Source organism: Trematomus bernacchii, unplaced genomic scaffold (genome assembly GCF_902827165.1).
Source record: "Trematomus bernacchii unplaced genomic scaffold, fTreBer1.1, whole genome shotgun sequence".
NCBI classification, from domain to species: Eukaryota; Metazoa; Chordata; class Actinopteri; order Perciformes; family Nototheniidae; genus Trematomus; species Trematomus bernacchii.
Window position 1 is genome coordinate 3242987 of NW_022987778.1, and position 20483 is coordinate 3263469.

General features: G+C 39.5%; 2 protein-coding genes across 15 annotated transcripts in view; one reads left to right on the top strand and one right to left on the bottom strand.

Moving 5' to 3' along the window:
* Positions 1–20483, bottom strand: part of LOC117497281 (DNA polymerase III PolC-type-like) — a 97636-nt gene that overhangs the window by 49297 nt on the left and 27856 nt on the right. For 10 of the 14 annotated variants that reach the window (XR_004557362.1, XR_004557363.1, XR_004557360.1 and 7 more), the window contains exons 3-5: positions 16442–16599; positions 13304–13405; positions 13134–13206 (exon numbers count right to left, since the gene is read on the bottom strand). The exons of 1 other annotated variant lie outside the window; for it this stretch is intronic. Coding sequence is in view for 8 of the 13 variants with exons in the window: in XM_034149225.1 (XP_034005116.1) it covers positions 13134–13206; positions 13304–13405; positions 16442–16599 (333 nt within the window). In the remaining 5 variants the exon portion in view is untranslated. Of the gene's footprint in view, positions 1–11884; positions 12061–13133; positions 13207–13303; positions 13406–15799; positions 16600–20483 lie in introns of those variants that run through there. 3 more of the 14 variants (XM_034149216.1, XM_034149215.1, XM_034149229.1) reach the window with 2 other exon arrangements.
* On the top strand, positions 4726–7821 carry LOC117497283 (DNA polymerase III PolC-type-like). The gene is made up of 3 exons (XM_034149230.1): positions 4726–5157; positions 5348–5399; positions 7013–7821. The coding sequence occupies exons 2-3, from the start codon at positions 5348–5350 to the stop codon at positions 7552–7554; spliced, it is 594 nt and encodes a 197-aa protein (XP_034005121.1). The 5' UTR covers positions 4726–5157; the 3' UTR covers positions 7555–7821.

Sequence of the window (20483 nt, forward strand, 5' to 3'; positions counted from 1 at the left end):
TACCTGTCAACTAAGTTACCCAGTACTGTAATAACTGTAGTAACTTAGTTGACAGGTAACCTAGTTGACAATTTGTATGACATGTAGACGTCATTACACATCCTTATCAATGGAATTTTGCACTTCTGCCTTGAAATGAACATAGTGCTGATGGTTAATAATGTGTCCAGTCAACTATGTTATTTGCGTCAAATGTTTGACTTTCATTGTCAACTATGTTGCACCTAATTTTTTCAAATTTAAAATATCTAAAATATTGCTTCTGATATCCTTTATAGTATAATGTATATCTACACAGGTTGGAGTTTTACATGACATCTCTTAAAACTATCAAAATGACCTGTATGGTAGTTTTATAATACAAAATATCCCTAAACTTAAATGACAGTGCTGAACATATCACATGAAAAAACAAAACTTTAATACAATTATTTTTTAAACTTTAAAAAATCTTTGGATATATGGTAGAATAGACTCAAGAGCCTTTCAAATGTGATTTTACTTGAAGTGCAGTACTTAATCAAATGATTGTAATGACATCAAGTTTGTCCGTAACATAGTTGACAAACTGAGTAGTGAAAACATCCTTTCCCTTAAAAAAAAATAAAATAAAAAAATGTTTAAGCTTTGCAACTAGTGGATATGTTACACTGAAGAATATACTAACTTGAACCACTGATTGTTCTATTGAGAAAGAACACTTTCTTTGTACTGTTTTGTTGATGTGAAATGCACCCTAAATTATAGAATCAGTAGGTCTACGGGTTTGGAGAGAAATGTAGTTTGTTGCCTGAGGGGCAACAGTATGCCATAGATCACTTTGTTAACAATATCTATTGTTATTTTTATTATTTGATTGAGCTCAAAGGTTCATAATTAGACCACCTCCACCAGCCCCCACCCTGTATTGTTTTAAAACTCTCCTATGGTCTGCTTCTTATCTGTGTTTCAGGGATTTGTGAGGGTCGTTAACTAGTCCTTGTTGTTGAAAATATTGTATCTCAACTTGGTCGTTAAGTAGCTGGTCTGTCCTTTACAGAATATCAAAGTACTCTGTAATAATGTAGTTGAAGTCCCTTTGGCTTCTAATGTGAAACATTTTTTGTATTTCCTTTAAATTGAAGCATAATGTTTAAATTACCATTAAACTTTAATTTGACTCTTCTATACAATTTCTTCAACTCATTTATAGCCATCATTCAGGGAGAAATGTCTACTCCTTAAAGGCATGGCATGCTTTGTTTTTCAAACATCATATATCATTATGTTCATTATCTTCCCTACCTGTAGTAATGAACTTGTAAACAACTATATTCAGTGGCATTATATCCACCAACAACATCATTGTTAGAGATATACACTCAGTGGTGTTAAGTAACTAAGTAGATTTACTCAAGTAATAAGAACAATTTTGAGATACTTGTATTTTAGAATCAGAACTTTACTTTACTTGAGTATTTCCATGTTATGCTACTTTGCACTTCTACTCATCTACAATTCAGAGGTAAATGGTGTACTTTTACTCCACTACATTTATTTAATATCTTTAGTTACTTTACAGATGTGGATTAATGATGTGAAATATAATCAACCCTTAAATCAGACTTTAGTTCCACCTGGAGTAAATTCACAAGCTACCCTGCAGTATACAAAGTCATTAAAACTAGCTGCTCCTTTACCAGCTTTGATAACACTTTACTGCAGGGCTTCTCAAACTCCGGACCAAGGTCTGGATCCGGACCGAACCCTGTGTCCCATTATAAAAAAAAAAGAATTACAAAAAAAAAGAATTTCTGATTCTTATGTAAATTAAAGTGGACCGATTATGCTATATTGGAAAAATATATTGTAGGGCCATACCTATACAAAACATGTCTGTGAAGTTTTTTGCTTAAAATACCAAACAGTTCACCCATTGTAGCCATGCCTCATACTGCTCATACCCCTCTTTTGCAGCCCTGTTAGAGAAACGCGGATTTTGGGTCCTTAGCTTGAAAAAAAAAAAAAGAGGAGGCGGAGCTAATGCCTGATCAGAATTCTACCGGAGATAAAGTTAAATTCTGCTGTGATAAAACGCCATCCTGTTCTAAACCACATCAAAGATTATTTCTGAACAGTATGGAGCTCAAATGCTTTTTCTCTTGCGGGAGTTCCTTCTTTTATTTCCTGCTTTTTAAACACGTGCTCTCCAGTACAGGGTAGCTCTGAGTGTTAGCGAGGCTTGCTAATGTAAACAAAGACGAGATTACGTCCAAAACACGTCAGGTATTGTTTCTGATAGCAATTTTCTGTGGGTCCGCTACCGATTTGACGTCAGATCGGCAGCAAATCTGTATCCGCTCGTTGTACCCCCGTTTTTAACCTGTTCCACTCTGAGCCTGTTTTTCAGGTCTCAGGCTCGAAAATGACATTCCCAGAACAAATGACCATATCTTCCCTTCTAAAAGGGTTAAATTAATAATCTTTTTTCTCAAAGTAATGATAAACCTGTGAGTTGGATGTAGAAGTGTCAGAATCAATATAAATGTTTTTTATTTTAAAGAAAATTCAGATTTTACATAGTAAAAAACTGTAAATTATAGTGTCCGTCCAAAAATTATTTTTTACAGATAGTGAAAACTACCCTTGGATGATGGGTTAGTAGACTAAAAGCTTTAGGAATCCAAAGTACAACATATAATAAGTACCCTGTATCAAGATTGATGCAAAACAAGTGAAATTTGACCTTTTTAGAGAGATTTAGCCAAAAACTGGGCCATCTGGGGTCATTTGGGTGGATTTGACCTATCTCTGGCCCCCCTTGCTCGATCTGGTTGGTTGACATACCCTTGTGACCGTTAGAGCCAATAGAATCGAAGGAGGAGGCTCCCACCCAGACAGGTTGTAAAGAAAAAATGTGGCCGCTTCGCGTGTGGAAAGCGAAACTAAACTGGAGGAATGTCTCCTTCTGGAGTTTGGAAACTAAAACGCAGTTGTATTGCTTATGGATTATCAGAAATAATTTCAAAGAAGGCACAGACACATAGGATGAACCTATGGATTAACTGCAGCATCGTTTTTTTTATCGTTTTAATGCCATTGAAGACCACTTTTGACCAAGGTAAGCCATATTTACATGTTTAGCTTCTTAGCTCCACATGTGATGATGTACGCTTTCGTTGATAGCGTCGCGAATGTTTATCACTGAGTGTTGAGGTGGGCACCGGTAGATTCAGTGTCTCCAGGACACCAAAAAAGAGTGTTTGGTTGTGCATCTAGGATAAGTAATAAGGGAGTTATGAGTGAGTTTAAGTGCCTTTGTCGGTCCCGTTTTTTCGATCGAGGCTAATTCAGAGGCTGAGTGCTAGCATTGTGGGGTTTTTTTGAAAAAAAAAATTAAAAAGATCAGTTAGCTGAGTTTCTTCCCGTTACATGGATATAACACATTCATAGTTTTATTCAATATTAAGATTCCTTAGACGTTGTTTCCTGCAAATGACGCGTTTATCCGCCCGGTACCGGGGGGAAGGTGTGAAACAGGTTAAAAGATTTGGGTACGGAGGAAAAGAGAGGGTTTTATTTTCTGACGCTGCGTGAGTTCCCCGACGCACCGGGGACACATATTTATGTATAAAAGACATCACAAAGTGCATTTTGCATGATAGGTCCCCTTTAATGTATATTTTCTTGTGTCTGACGTGTTGTGAGAATGAACGTGCATATATATTTACTGCATTGCAGACCGCAAGTTAACCGCAAGTTTACCTTGACTTTCTAATGCTTCTAATGCCATTTTTGCCGAGGTTCAAGGCATTTGCTACAGACAAACTGTGCCATTTCTCCCACTAGTTCAAGCCATCATACTGTATGTATGTATTGAATGTGTGTGTGTGTATACAGGGGCGCCGTTTACCGACAGGCAAGTGCTTGGACCAGAAGGGGGCCCCCAAATAAAGTAGATTAATCCAATCCAATCCAACTTTATTTATATAGCACTTTAAAACCTCCAGACCAAAGTGCTGTACAGAGAGATACATAAAATATAAAATCACACAGCTCAGCTCACAAAACATTAAATTAATAAATTCATTTAAAATAAAAGATACAAACACAAAACAAACCAGAATAAACGTAACAATTTCAAAATAAAAAAATTAAACATAAAAAAAGATGAAGAAGGTCCACAGCAACGACAACATGAAACACCCTTTAAATTACTGCAACGACATGTCGGGAAACCCCCCTCAAGGGGGCCCCATGCATAACTGCTTCTTAATTTCAGTTTCGTTGCTCCGCTCCGCTCCGGGGGTGGGGACTTTACTGGCATTGATCCGGACCATTGACTGTATAAAATTCACAAGTGGACCTTTAACAAAAAGGTTTGAGTACCCCTGCTTTAATGCATCAATCATTATTGTTGGGGGAAAATACTGTTTGCTATTGTTATCTTGTACTGTTGGAACTGTGCATGCCCTTGCAGATGGCTCCTGTAAGACAAGAGGCACGAAGACTTGATTAATTTGTTAACAGTCCTCAAGGTGTCAAAACCACAGGGCCTCCTATTGTGACATGTTATATGCAAACTTTTTAAAACCGAGACGTAAAGCGTGAGTATTGTTCAGAAGTTCAGCATGATTTATGTCTGCTTTCGGATATCTGGTAATACATTTCTTAGAAACACTTACTTCCATCCAAACAAACTAAAGCCAATCATAAATGTAGTTAACAATGGTACATTTCATGGAGGCAGGATTTGTAGGTGTCACGGCCACTTAATCAGCACATCTGTCAACACCCCCGATGTTCAGAGGGTAGTCCCCAGTATCCCTCACTTACGGTCTGGGATCAGAGCAGGACAGTTCAACATTATGATTATTTAGTTTAAAACCAACATTAGTTTCATTCGTTTTCCACAAAACAGTGACGACAGCAGCCTGAAATCTGGGCCAAGTCGGGTCAAACCGTAGACCTGTATTGAAACTGAAACTAAACGAACTGCGGGGAACTTTCTACATTCACTGGAAACTCGCTTAGTTTTGCAGCTGTGGCGGACAAGACAAGACAGGCAGGTCCAGTACACGAGGACACTGAAAAAATAACAAAAAAGCATTTATATTCCTAGTTGAGTTCAGTTTGTGGAGGTTTTGTGGCAGTGACAGGATTATTTCAGCGTCCACGGTGAGTTCTGGCATCTTTTCTCTCTTTTTTATACATTTCAGACTTTATCAGTCGCCTAACTTTACTCCTACTTTGAATTAGCTAGCATACATCTTGAAAGCTATACGCGTTTTGACTACTATCTTGTAATGCTTTGTCCACTGCATATGTGAATGTATGCTCAAATGTCCTTTTCTTTTAATTTGTGCAGATGGCTTGGCAGGGTACCATCGTTTTCTTTGACCTTCAGACCACAGGATTGGGTAAATAACAATTATTTGATGTCTGTTTGTAAATACTTCATATAGTTGCTTATTAGGAGAAATTATTTCACGTATTTGTGGGGAGCTTTGGGGTGACTCTTCCTGACTCTGAGGCGCCGTTTACACGAGGACAAAACGGCTTGTATCTGCATAGTTTCGCGTGCGTATAGCCCTATTATTTACACGAGGCCGATAGAAACGGACCCCACAAACGATAACGGGTCCCAAGGTGGATAGATTTGCAAACGAAACGCTCTGGGGGGTCAAACGAGTCTGTGTAATCGCCTCTATACGAATATTTCCTGAAAAAATAATCATAGCCCCACCTCTCCTGACCTCTGCTGCTCACTGCTGTAGCATGGCCAGTAGCCATCTGTAACGATCAACTATCAAAAATAGCTGTGTTAATTAAACGCACAAGGGGTTCTTGAATGAAATAATATTATAAAAGGCAAACCAGAATTGTTAACGCCCAATATACTCCTTAAACAAAATAAACAGAGTCAGATTTCATGCATTGATCCATTATATTGACAATTTTCCAGCCAAACAACACAAACAAAATTAAACAGTCCGCTCTGCGATACACCAAAATGGTCTTTACTGCCTAATCCAGGCCATTATTGTTCATTGCTCCTGCGCCCGTCGGCGGCAAAAAGAGAAATGTTTGTAGGCCTATTCAGGCTATAATCCACACAAAAAAAGGAAACACGAGGACTGGCGTGTCCCAGAGGAGCGATCTCACCCGGTGTTTGTAGAGAATATCTCTCTTTCTGAGCGCGTCCTCTCCACGGAGACGTGCTTCTTGGTCGGTCGATGCAATATCCACAGATTCGGTTTCTTTCAGTTAACTTCCCCGTTGCATTTATCCATATATTTACATGCTGAGGAAATTACTATATCCCGCTGAATGCCAGCAATCGCCACACACACTTCCTCCTGTCAGTAGCTACTGCTAGTGCTACTGCTACTGACCATGCTACAGATATTAGTGCAAAATCTACAGCTCCTCTACCACAACCATCAGCAACAAGTGGACATGGAGAATTACATGAACTACATGTTGCTAAATCCACCGCGGGGCATAAACAGAAGGGTAGCCATGGCAACATTGCTCCGGGCTGCTCCGGAGTCTTCTTCGCTGCTTTTGGTGTATTTTGGCGGAAGTTACAGCGCCACTTACAGTCCCGGCATATGTACTACAGCATTTCCAGCGGTCTCGTTTGAACAGACACGTTAAATGAAACGAATGCATGTGAACGGAAGACTTTTTTGAATACGCATACTGTGCATAAACGCAAACGTTCCCGTGTGCACAACGCCTAAGACTCTCTGCTAGGGTCTGCTTCTTATCTGTGTCTCGGGGGTTTATGAGGGTCGTTAACTAGTCTTTGTTGTTGAAAAGATTGTATCTCAACTTGGTAGTTAAGTTGGTCTGTCCTTTACAGAATATCAAAGTATTCTGGAAGAATGTAGTTGAAGTCCCTTTGGCTTTGAGCCGCTTGTTCTAATGTGAAACATTAAGCCGTTTGATGAACAAAAGATGACCACTATATCATTTTTACTATATCTTTTTATATTTTGTATTAAATGAATCCCTTCTTTGCATGCAGACACTAACTCGTGTCACATCGTCCAGTTGGGGGCCAGCTGTGAACATACCATCTTCAACCGCTACATCCTCCCCCGCATCCCATTTGATCACGGAGCTACAAAAGTGAACGGCTTCACCGTCAGAGATGGCCAGCTGTTCCACCACGGAGAGCCTGTGAGAACTGTGTCTCTTTACCATTCTTTAAAATCCTTCATCAAATACCTTTGCAGGTTCCCCGGCCCCGTGCTGCTGGCGGCCCACTACGCATGGGGATATGATCAAATTGTGCTCATGAGAGTGCTGAGGAAGTTCTCTCTCTTTGAGCAGTTCAAACAGGTGGTGTCTGGGTTTGTGGATACCTTACCACTGAGCAAGAAGCTATATCCTCGACTGAAATGGTTTAATCAGCCGTATCTGGTCCAACACTTCCTGGGAGAGCGATACAATGCTCATAATGCAGTGGAGAAGGCCAAAGAGCTGGAAGAGCTGTTTTGGAAATATTGGAAACCCTACAATGAGGAGATCAGTGAGTTCACCGACTGGTTCTACGCTTTAAAATAAGCTACAGAACAACATTAAAATATGAAATACTAAAGTTAATGTGTTGTTTTGTGTTCTCATCATGTACCCACAGGTGGTTGTACAGATCGACATAACAAAAAAAACGTGTGATTTATGACATAATGCTTGTGACACCTCGAACTCCATGTTAAATAATGCGCATACTTTTTGATGTTCTGTGTCATGCTCAAAGTGTTTGTTTTTGTATTTCCTTTAAATTGAAGCATAATGTTTAAATTACCATTAAACTTTCATTTGACTCTTCTATACAATTTCTTCAACTCATTTCTAGCCATCATTCAGGGAGAAATGTCTACTCCTTGAAGGCATGGCATTCTTTGTTTTTCAAACATCATATATCATTATATTCATTATCTTCCCTACCTGTAGTAATGAACTTGTAAACAACTATATTCAGTGGCATTATATCCACCAACAACATCATTGTTAGAGATATACACTCAGTGGTGTTAAGTAACTAAGTAGATTTACTCAAGTAATAAGAACAATTTTGAGATACTTGTATTTTAGAATCAGAACTTTACTTTACTTGAGTATTTCCATGTTATGCTACTTTGCACTTCTACTCATCTACAATTCAGAGGTAAATGGTGTACTTTTACTCCACTACATTTATTTAATATCTTTAGTTACTTTACATATTTGGATTAATGATGTGAAATATAGTCAACCCTTAAATCAGACTTTAGTTCCACCTGGAGTAAATTCACAAGCTACCCTGCAGTATACAAAGTCATTAAAACTAGCTGCTCCTTTACCAGCTTTTATAACACTTTAATGCATCAATAATTATTGTTGGGGAACAATACTGTTTGCTATTGTTATCTTGTACTGTTAGAACTGTGCATGACCCTGCAGATGCCTCCTGTAAGACAAGAGGCACCAAGACTTGATTCATTTGTTTATCCACGGAAAAGATAGACTGTTCTCTCCTGCATTCCCAACATTCGACTGCCGTAAAGAGAACCTATACACGAGCAGGTCAGACTACAGTCTTTTCCCATCTGTAGCCTACCTAATTTGCGACTATGGTGCTAAATGCCGTGAAGACTATATAAGTGTAACTGTCTTTCTGCTGCTTTGATCAGCAAACCTTGTGTGTGTGAGTTGAACCATCTCTCTGTATGTGATTAAACTCTGCTCCTTCTCGCAAGAATACATTTGGAGCTGATCATTGATTCTCAAGCCGGTGTCGAGTGATATTTTTCCTAACAATTCTAATAAAAACATATTAAATATATATTATTCTGAAATGGGCCAATCTGCATAATGAGTACTTTTACTTTTGGTACTTTTTGTAATGGAAACTTCTGGGGAGAGTTGGAGCTTGATGGCAGAAACTGATGGTCTATTTGAAGTTGCGGCCGGAGAATTAACATGACGTGTGGGTTGACACAGGGGAAGCAAAACCAATTCTGAAGATCTGTCCCTTAGTCGGAGGTTTTAACTAGTTCAGAGTGTATAATCAACAGTCTCCATTAGCAAGACTAAAAAAGTGTGGACACTAAATCTAACTAAAACTGTCGTCCATGGCCAAAGAATGTATGCCAGTGGGACCTACGCACCCGATAAGAAGGACTGAACCGGCAACAAAAAAAAGCCAGAGCAGTTCCTCCCTAAAGGAGATAGCAACCACTCCCCAAAGCCGAAGACCTATGCCATGGGAAAGGAGACAGAGGAAGGAGAGATGGATGAACTGTGTCAAAGGTTAAACAACACTTTTAAGTATATTTTAAAGCTAGTCATTTTGTACTTTTACTACTTGAGTATCATTTTGAATGCAGAAATTGTACTTGTAACAGAGTATTCCTACACTCTGGTACATCTACTTTCACTTAGGAACTGAAGAATATTATTGCTTGCTCATAAAGAAATGTTTATGAATAATGTGCTACCAGAAGGTCTTAAACTATGAAGAGAAGTGAGCTTCATGACAGTGTTAATGGTGAGCAAAACATAAGGAAGGAACTGCTTTTCTGCTACTTTTATTAGATTGTGCACTGAGTTATTCACTGAGGTTCAGGAGATGGCACCGTGCCAGGCACGAGCAGTTCAGAGCTTAGCACGTGACAGGAGAAACAGTCAGTATAGTGTAGGGCCTGGATGAGCTTGGGAAGAAGACTGGACCTGCATGTCGGACCTGGACGAAGCCAAGAGGCGTGGGCTCGCCTGTATTCCAATCAGAAATCTACGGCACCTCACTCAGAAATATACATATCCAATCAGAATATGACACCTTTTATCTGTAATAAGTATATGAAATGTGTTTTGCCGGTTTTCGGGGCTCTGGAAGGAAGTGTGAGACAGTTAACTGCTTGGAGTGGAAACTGCTCGCGGTCTGTGGATCACTGATCTCCAGAGACCTCAGCTGAGAAATTATATTCCTTATCACAACTGAAATAAATCAGCTTTATTATAACTTTATTGCCTGGTCCGACTCCTTGCTTCGCAGAGGAATTCTGAAACACGACAGTACACAAAACGTAGTAATTGGAGGACAATTTAGACATCCACATTTTTGAAAAATGAAAATTTTATTTTATAATTTTTTGTTATGTATTTAGGAAAAACAGATAATAAACCATCACAAAATTGATTTGCCCAGCTAAGGCATCAAATGTACTTTTTATTAGATGTTTTATTTGTTGTGTGCCATGCTTTGTGCAACCCTGTTACAAATACTCATTAAGCAGAAAAAAATATTCTTCAATCAAATTATTTACTATTAAGTAAAGAAAGTCACATTTACATTAAATACTCATGTCGTTTTTGGATAACTGGTTTAATTTGATTATTTTAGTAGAAAATGATATAGTAACAGGGTTGAAATTAGAGTAACAGGGTTGCGTAAAGTAACAGGGTTGAATGGCTACATTACTTTTTTATTGTAGATCATGACATAAATGTGACAAATAAATACTCAGGACCACAGAAATGTTGATTGATAATATTTTATATATATTTTTCAATGAAGAATCAACCCTGTTATTATTATGTATTTGGCATGTGGTGCAGTGAGTTGTGCGTTGGTGTTCGGAACAGGGGGTCAGAGGTTCAAACCCCACTGCAGTCAGCATGTCGTTGTGTCCCTGGGCAACACACTTCACCCCAAATTGCTCCTGTGGGGATTGCCCACAGTATTGAGTATGTAAGCCGCTTTGGATAAAAGCGTCTAACAAGTAACATGTAATGTAATATTATAATTAGAGTAACAGGGTTGCAAATAACACTTTAATAAAAATGAAAACAGCTATTGCCCTATGTTATTGTGGGCCACATGTTTGAATTGTATTGGGTGTGTAAAGTATTGTAACAGCGATGCAATATCAGAAACTGTATTGTGCCACAGATGCAATCATGCAGAGCACCTTCATCAGGTGACATCATGATTTGAAGAAGTGCACGGGATCTTGTGATAGATACTCTCAGCACTATGCAAGGTTTACTACTCTGCTTTACCCTGCTCTGCTCTCACTTTGGAGACACATGTTCTGGAAATCTTAGACCTAGCCAATACTGTGGAGATATACAATTAGAATGATCAATCAATAAACTGGTGAAACAAACAGAGTTGTCTTTCTGGTTCTTTATTCGAAGCGCTTCGAAGGTACATATCTCACAGAGTACAGAGTAGTCTGCAAGAGTGCACACAGGGCCAAGGGTGTGTATAGGTTTTATAGGATCTTGACAGTTCAACAACACTACGTCACCTGTCACTATGGCAGGGCTGGATGGAGAGATCAGCTACGCCTGCTTTCCAGAGGAACAGAAACTGTACATTGCTAATATAGTAAATCAGGAACTAGTTAAAGACAGGAACTGGTTTAAGACAGATGTGATGAAATTAGGAACACATTGTGGGTCAAAGACAGGTACAAGTGAGGAAAACAGGAACTCATTGTAAGGTTAAGACAGATATAACTAGGAAATTAGGAACTCATTGTAGGACAGGGAACAAACACAGGAACTTGTTCAAGACACTGTGCCTGACACACAGATGCTCTTAAGGAGCTTGCTCACGACACTGTCTCTCACCCCCAGACATTCTCAAGGTTAGTCATAAGTTGAACAAAGGCCATGAATTAAAATACATCATCATGGAACTACTGCATTTGGTTTTACCATATTAGGCAACATATAAAGTTTGAACTACATATAGAGTTTTCCACTACATATACAGTTTGCCACTACACACACCTACAGCTTGGATATGTAAAGTAGCTGGACTGTAACAGTGAAATAGTGTGAGTGCAGGTTTAGGCCGGCCTGCTGAGCTGCAGGGGGGGGGGGGGGGGGGGGGGGGGACATACTGTATCTGGACTGAGGTTCAGTTAAGCTCAACAGGTGTTACTCATTCAGTCTCTCCTGGTTGCCCTTCATCATTTCTCCTGGCTGCTAGCAGGCAGGGATGGTTGGCGTGTTTTTCGACACCTCCTTCAAAATGTTCTTTTGGAGCTTGTTTTCACTCATCTCTCTGTAGTAGGACTGCAATTTCAAAATGTATCCTTTTTTAGGCACTTTGTGGCGCACGATAAACACACGATTGAAAGCATTGTTTCTTTGTGGAGAAAATGTAGCTCTACAGATGAAGAAAAAATTATCGATTAGTCGACTTTTCCGATTGGACTAAAATGTCTTTAGTTGAGGACAGCCCTGCTCTGTAGGTGTTTTCCATCTTTAATTTGTTTCAGGTCCCTTTGGAGTTGTTTATTTAAACACACATTAAGGTTGGCTTATAGATCTAACAAAAAGTATGTCTATAGATTCTATAAAGGTATAGTTCAATTTACATTCTGGGTAAAATGGGACTCTTTATAAAGACAGAGCGTGCTAAAGCTTCATGCTGCTCAGCACTGTTGACGAGTGAAGGAGTAGCAGAAGACAAAACGTCACTGGGGTCTGTTACAAGTATTGTCAGTCTCACTGTTTGATCCAAAACTTTGTTTAAAAACCACATGTCGATACATTTTTTCTGATATTTGCCAGCAGGTGACCGGTTGAATGGAAACACTTTCTTTATTTCTGGGAAGGCCAGACCTAGAGTGACTTAACTTTTAGGCCTTTAATGTAAGTTACAGTTTCTGATTTAAATTTGAATGCTTCAATAAAGCAAAATACTGATTACAGTTTAAGTACGTGATCATTCAACTGTATTAGATCACGCTCTGAAAGCTATTTCTGTAATAGCATTTCCAACTCTACAGGGGGTGCAGAGTAAAATGGGTACATAAAATGCAACTATCTGCATCTCTATTAATAACCAACAGAAAAAGCAACAACTACGTGACCCCAGTTAGTAATATTTCTTGAAGTATCAGCTTTAAATTATATTATAAAAAAGTTTATCCCAGGGCCAAATTAACTCAGCAACATGTATTCAGTATGAGAGTTTAAGGGTGAAGCAAGGTCTCCATCTCCTGGACATCTTTTAATATGACAACCATTAAACATTGTTTTTAGAGGGTCTTTTCAGCAAGTAATCCAGGTCAGTCTCCATAAAGTCTCCTCTGGAAAATTGTCTTCTGATCTTGTAATTGTGTAACACATCTATAAAATACCTTCTGGTCTGGCTTTGGGTTTCTTCAGGCCTCCATCCTGCATCAGCTCAAAGGCAAACGCCACATTGTGGACCTGCAGGGTAACAACATGAAAACTCAATTCAGTGATGAGTTGCTAAAAGTCTTCTTTTTTGACTGACAATTTCCACTTTTTGAGGAGGTGTACTCACCTTCCGTTCGAAGCTCTCAGGAGTGAGGAAGAAGTTGAACAGAGGGACAAAGTAGTCTTCGAGCAGCCCCATCAGCAATATCAGGTACACGCCATCAGCAAACTGGACACACACGGATATAAACAGTATTAACCCTCCTATTGTCTTCGTGTTCCCCCCCTTACTTTGGTGTTCACGGTCAAATTTGAGCGGTCCTGTTTTAACTGCTATTACATTAACACAAAAACCTTTAATCATCACCACATTTCATTTAACACCCTTTCAAACTGTAAAAATTGTATCAGACTACTGGTATACATGAACAACTGCAGTAAATATACAAAGAATAGACACTGAACATGTATTGCGTGTGCCAGGTGTGATCCATGTGGGGGGAAGGGTGTGTGTGTGTGTGTGTGTGTGTGTGTGTGTGTGTGTGTGTGTGTGTGTGTGTGTGTGTGTGTGTGTGTGTGTGTGTGTGTGTGTGTGTGTGTGTGTGTGTGTGTGTGTGTTTTATCTGATCCGGATGGTTATTAATTCCTTTTCTTTATGGCGGTCATTTTTGACCGGGAACACCATGGGTGTTACAAAGTTGACTAAATCATCCAAAATTCAATGAAAGTGGTGATCAGCAATTGTATATGTTCAAATGTCTATCGAATGCAATCGAATGTAAAACAAAAAAGTTATGATTGATGAAAGTAGTAAATCGGTCAGATTTGACCCGAAGACAACAGGAGGGTTAATGCCTTCACGTTTCTGCTCAAACACAATAAAAAAACTTGAGCTACTACATGACAGAATAACAAGAACTGTTGATTCACATTATGAAAATTAAATGTACAGACGACACAGACAGATAATGAATGATGGCAAAAACTGACACTTTATCCGTCACTATGATGTGTATCCTCATTATATTAAAGTTTACTGAGTAGTGAGAGGTGGAGCAATAAAATCTGCAGCTATCTTTAAAAAGAAAGGTTCTACGTTGTCCGGGCCAGCCGGTTTCTTAGGATCTAACTTGGTTAAAGCTTCACGAACAACATCAACAGTAAAAGGAGTAAAACTGAAAGGGTTTTCCAAAACACGTTTTTCAGAGTCACAGACTGTGGTGTTCACAGAAGCAGAGTTAGTCACAGAATCAAACAGAGAGCCACAGGACACAAAATGCTCATTAAAACAATTTAACATAGTGGCCCTGTCCGATATAGTGCCAGATGCTGTGGTAATGCACGGAGGTAGCTCATTACGGATATCACCGGTGGATATCGATTTTATGGCTTTCCAAAAATTGTTCAGGATTATTCAGGTTCTTTGTGGTAACTGACAGATAATACTTATATTCATTTTACAGACACTTTGGTTTAAAGAAGAGGCTTTTTTCCAATCTACAGAGCAACACGTGTTGTCTTAAATGGCACTTTTGTAGCAGAAGGGGAAGATTTAACCCGGAGGCACCAAGACTTGATTCATTTGTTTATCCACGGAAAAGACAGACTGTTCTCTCCTGCATTCCTTACAGGAGGCATCTGCAGGGGCATGCACAGTTCCAACAATATATGATAACAGTAGCAAACAGTATTTTCCCCCAACAATAATGATTGATGCATTAAAGTGTTCTCAAAGCTGGTAAAGGAGCAGCTAGTTTGAATGACTTTGTATACTGCAGGGTAGCTTGTGAATTTACTCCAGGTGAAACTAAAGTCTGATTTAAGGGTTGATTATATTTCACATCATTCATCCAAATATGTATAGTGACTAAAGATATTAAAGGTGGGGTAGGTAAGTTTGAGAAACCGGCTCGAGATACACTTTTTGTAATATTCCATGGAATGCTCTTAACATCCCGATAGCAATGAATATCTTAAGTGCTTTGACAAAAAATCCATAAAAAAATGTCATCTGTGGAAGCCATAATACTGTAAAAAGCACGACCAATCATTTTAGCCGGCCCGGCTAAAATAACTGGATGGCCTACCTGCCTGTCAGCCTTCCATCTGTGTACAAACTTATCTCGTGCCCTCATTGGTCATGTGCGCGTTCGTGTGTGTTGGAGGAGGGGCTCTGTAAGGAAGTGGCAGATTTTCTCCGGTTGTGTATTTTCAAATTCTAGCGATCTCGAGCCGGTTTCTCAAACTTACCTACCCTACCTTTAAATAAATGTAGTGGGGTAAAAGTACACCATTTACCTCTGAATTGTAGTGGAGTAGAATGGAAATACTCAAGTAAAGTAAAGTTCTGATTCTAAAATCAAACAAGTATCTCAAAATTGTTCTTATTACTTGAGTAAATCTACTTAGTTACTTAACACCACTGAGTGTATATCTCTAACAATGATGTTGTTGGTGGATATAATGCCACTGAATATAGTTGTTTACAAGTTCATTACTACAGGTAGGGAAGATAATGAATATAATGATATATGATGTTTGAAAAACAAAGCATGCCATGCCTTCAAGGAGTAAACATTTCTCCCTGAATGATGGCTAGAAATGAGTTGAAGAAATTGTATAGAAGAGTCAAATGAAAGTTTAATGGTAATTTAAACATTATGCTTCAATTTAAAGGAAATCCAAAAACAAACACTTTGAGCATGACACAGAACATCAAAAAGTATGCGCATTATTTAACATGGAGTTCAAGGTGTCACAAGCATTATGTCATAAATCCCACGTTTTGTGTTATGTCATGTACAACCACCTGTGGGTACATGATGAGAACACAAAACAACAAATATTAACCTCTAATATTTTAATGTTGTTCTGTAGCTTATTTTAAAGCGTAGATCCAGTCGGTGAACTCACTGATGTCATCATTGTCGGGATCCCAACAATTGTAAAACAGCTCTTCCAGCAGTTTGGCATCCTCCACTGCATTATGAGCATTGTATCCCTCTCCCAGGAAGCAGCGGACCAGATACGGCTGATTAAAACGTTTCAGTTGAGGATAGAGCTTCTTGCTCAGTGGTAAGGTATCCACAAACCCAGACACCACCTGTTTGAACTGCTCAAAGAGAGAGAACTTCCTCAGCACTCTCATGAGCACAATTTGATCAAATTTCCATGCGTTGTGGGCCGCCAGCAGCACGGGGCCGGGGAACCTGCAAAGGTAGTCGATGAAGGATTTTAAAGAATGGTAAAGAGACACAGTTCTCACAGGCTCTCCGTGGAGTAACAGCTGGCCATAACTGACGGTGAGGCCGTTCACTTCTGTCGCTCCGTATTCGATGGGGATGCCGGGGAGGATGTAGCGGTTGAAGATGGTATGGTTTTCACAGCTGGCCCCCAACTGGACGATGTGACACGATTTAGCGTCTGCATCCAAAGAAGGAATTCATGTAATACAAAATATAAAAAGATATAGTCAAAATGATATAGTGGTCATCTTTTGTTCATCAAACGGCTTAATGTTTCACATTAGAAGAAGCGGCTCAAAGCCAAAGGGACTTCAACTACATTCTTCGAGAATACATTGATATTCTGTAAAAGACAATTAACGACCAAGTTGAGATACTATATTTTCAACAACAAAGACTAGTTAACGACCCTCACAAACCCCTGAGACACAGATAAGAAGCAGACCCTAGGAGAGAGTTTTAAAACAATACAGGATGGGGGCTGCTGGAGGTGTTACATCCCCCCCCTCCCTCCTAATCTGTGCTCCTTTCTCCCTTTCCATTTCTGAAGATCTCCTTAAAATAATTAAAAGAAATCAAGAAAAATAAAAAAGACAATTTAAGCCATTTTGACATGCCATCTACACAACTAATTGAAGTAGACTAATTATGAACCTTTGAGCTCATTCAAATAATAAATATATCAATAAATCAATAAATATTGTTACAAAGTGATCTATGGCATACTGTTGCCCCTCAGGCAACAAACTACCTTTTTGGTCCTCACACAGACTCTTTAATTTTTTTTGAAAATACATTATTTAGAATTTTACAATACCAGACATAAATGAGGGGTGTGTGTGTGTGTGTGTGTGTTTGTGTGTGTGTGTGTGCGAAGAAAACCCCGGAGCGGCCCCGCAGCAATGTTGCCATGGCTACCCTTCTGTTTATGCCCCGCGGTGGATTTAGCAACAAGTGGACATGTAATTCTCCATGTCCACTTGTTGCTGATGGTTGTGGTAGAGGATATGGAGCTAATTTCCTGCCATAACTCCACAAACAAACTAAACAGGTTTTACAAATGTCCGGCAGTGGCTCAGTCAGTAGGGGCTTGGACTGGGAGCCGTAGGGTCGCTGGTTCAAGTCCCCGACCAGACCTAAATATGGAGTGTGGACTTCTACTTGGAGAGGTCCCAGTTCACCTCCTGCCCTGCCGTGGTGCCCTTGAGCAAGGCACAGGACACCCCCCTCCCCCCCCCACTCCCATTGCTCCCCGGGCGCTGTACAATAGCTGCCCACTGCTGCTAGTACTAGACTCCTTGTACTAGGATGGGTTAAAAGCAGAGGCCAAATGTCACTGTGTGTGCTGTGTGCTCTGCATGTGTGACCATTAAAGAGGTGTTCATCCCTCCCTATTCTTCTATTCTACAAATGCCTTATGATTCACTAACAAACACAATGTGGTTTGCAAATACAAAACACCATCTACAAACTAATGAATTTAGTTTTGCAAAGAAAAAACGTATCTATCAAACAAACACATAACATTTTTCTAATAAATCATGTTTCAGAGACAAATTCAGCTTAGGTTTTACAAGTACACAACTTTTTTTTACAAGTGCACAAATTTGTTTTACAACTACAACACTTTGTTTTACAACTACAAAACTTTTTTTTACAAGTACAAAACTTTTTCTTCTCACGGCGGAATATTACTGCCAAAAGTCACGTGACTCACTCACGTGACTTTTGGCAGTAATATTCCGCCGTGGCTGGCTCATGCACAGTCACACATGCTCACTCACACATGCTACACGACAGCAGGGGGCGCTACTGAGTCCATTGGGAAGACGGGAGGTTGAGCAGAGCATGGAACAGCCCTTGCCAGTCTGATGACAGGTGTTTCTCGCGATCCAGCGATCTGGGTCAGTGTTATAGTGATAATATTATAAACAAGGTGAATTTAGCGATCACAACGAAAACAGCCAAGACACATATTGAGCCCAGAAAATAAATGTTATTAGGGGCTGTAAATATAATAAGCCTTTGTCTAAAATGGACAACATTGTAACTAAGGAGATTTAAACTATATATACAGCCAGGGGACGTTCGGGACGAATCCCGATGGGCCGGTACTGAAGTGGGCCGGTCGGATAAGTCACTGCTCACCCCCCCTCCCCCCCCGTCGACAATTTCCTCGCGGTATTTACTTGCGGCACCACCGAGGTGGGCCGCTTACTTGCGGTACCGAGGTGGGCCGGCGGTACCGAAGTGGGCCGGTCGAGAGTCCCGGGCTGATTTGTAGTCCCAGTCGCCCCTGTATACAGCGATTCTGCACTCGGTCAATCAGCTGCTTTTCATTTTTATTCCTGCTATATTCAATGAGTGATACAAATATTTTTTACCACAAGTTCTTAATAAAACTGACACTGTTGGACTTGGTACTAGTTGACTGCAACCAGAAATAAAATGAAGTACTTTACTGTGTACTTTGTGAGTAATCCTCTGTCAGAGTCCCCTCCATAGTACATAATGCATGTTTTTTGCTATCTTTGATGAATGATAAAAATAAAATGTTACCATTAGTTCTTAATGAAATTGATACGGTTTGACTTTGTATTAGTAAGCCTACTACTAACAATACATTGAAGTACTTTTACTGTGTATTTTTTGAGAAATACTCTGTCAAAGTCCCCTCCTGTGAACAAAATCAAGCCACTTCTGCTAAGTTTGATGAGGGAATTCTTTTTTGTTGCCATTAGTTCTTCGTGAGATTGATCCTGTTGGACTCAGTACTACTGAAACTACCCCCACAAGTACTATGAAGTACTTATTGTGTACTTTTCCAGTAATCCTCTGTCAATGTCCCCTCCTGAGTACAAGAATGCAAGTTTTTCTTTTAATAAGCGTTAAAAAACATTTCTTCCTGAGACTGATATTGTTGGACAGAGTATTTTAAGAGGATGGTAGACATGATATCAGCAATACTTCCAGTCAGTACTCCGGCAGCAGCATTTTCACACCTTGGAAAGTCTTTAGAGTCTGGCCTGGAATGGATAGCTGGTCACAAATATCCTTCAGCAAAGTAACACACTCTGTCACATGGTTGCCCTCTTATGATGCTGCTGTCTTTTAATATATAATTATTCCTCCGCTGCTAGTTCGTTCCTCGCAGATTCTTCAGTCTCATCAGCCTCATCCTTCCATCAGTCCCAGTTAACGCCTCCAGCCCACTTCCAGTATCTGACTCCATATGATATTGTCCTGATGCTGTAAGGGTGATGCCCCATGATCACAAAATGACCCCTCTAGAGTGCCAAGGACCTCATATTATGTCTGTCATTAATGTTACATCACCCATTAAATCACCCAAAAAATATTTTTTTCCCTCATCAAACTTAGAAGAAGTGGCTTGATTTTGTTCTCAGGAGGGGACTTTGACAGAGTATTTCTCAAAAACTACACAGTAAAAGTACTTCAATGTATTGTTAGTAGTAGGCTTACTAATACAAAGTCAAACCGTATCAATTTCATTAAGAACTAATGGTAACATTTTATTTTTGGGTCATTCCAGAATTGGAGGACATTTCATGTCCCCCATATAAAAAATCTAATAATCCATGCCCAAAAAGCTAAGACATGCACTTGCTGTGTTAAATATACTTGTCTTGAGACAAGATGCATATAAAGTTGTAGAAAAAGTGGTTTCAAAATATTATTTAAAATATCAAATAGCTCTCGAACACCCCCTAAAATTGCCCTTTTCTCTTGTCCCAGCTTCTTGGTGACCAACTTGCATGTCAACTATAACATTTAAAATAGGGTTTTTATTTACTTTTTTGGTATTATTCTATTGATATATGTGTCTTGTAATGGTAAAATCAATTTGTTAAATCATAAACACATTTTAAATAACAGTCATTTTGCACAGAAGGTGTGTCCCTCAACATGCGCGCAACCCTACCGAAACCTTTTTAGCTTGGCAGAGGAAGTGAAAAAACTGTTTGTCGCATGACACAGTGGAAAGGACATCAGCAAGCCATGTGCTACTACCATGGGTAGACCAAAACTAAGTCCTCTCTT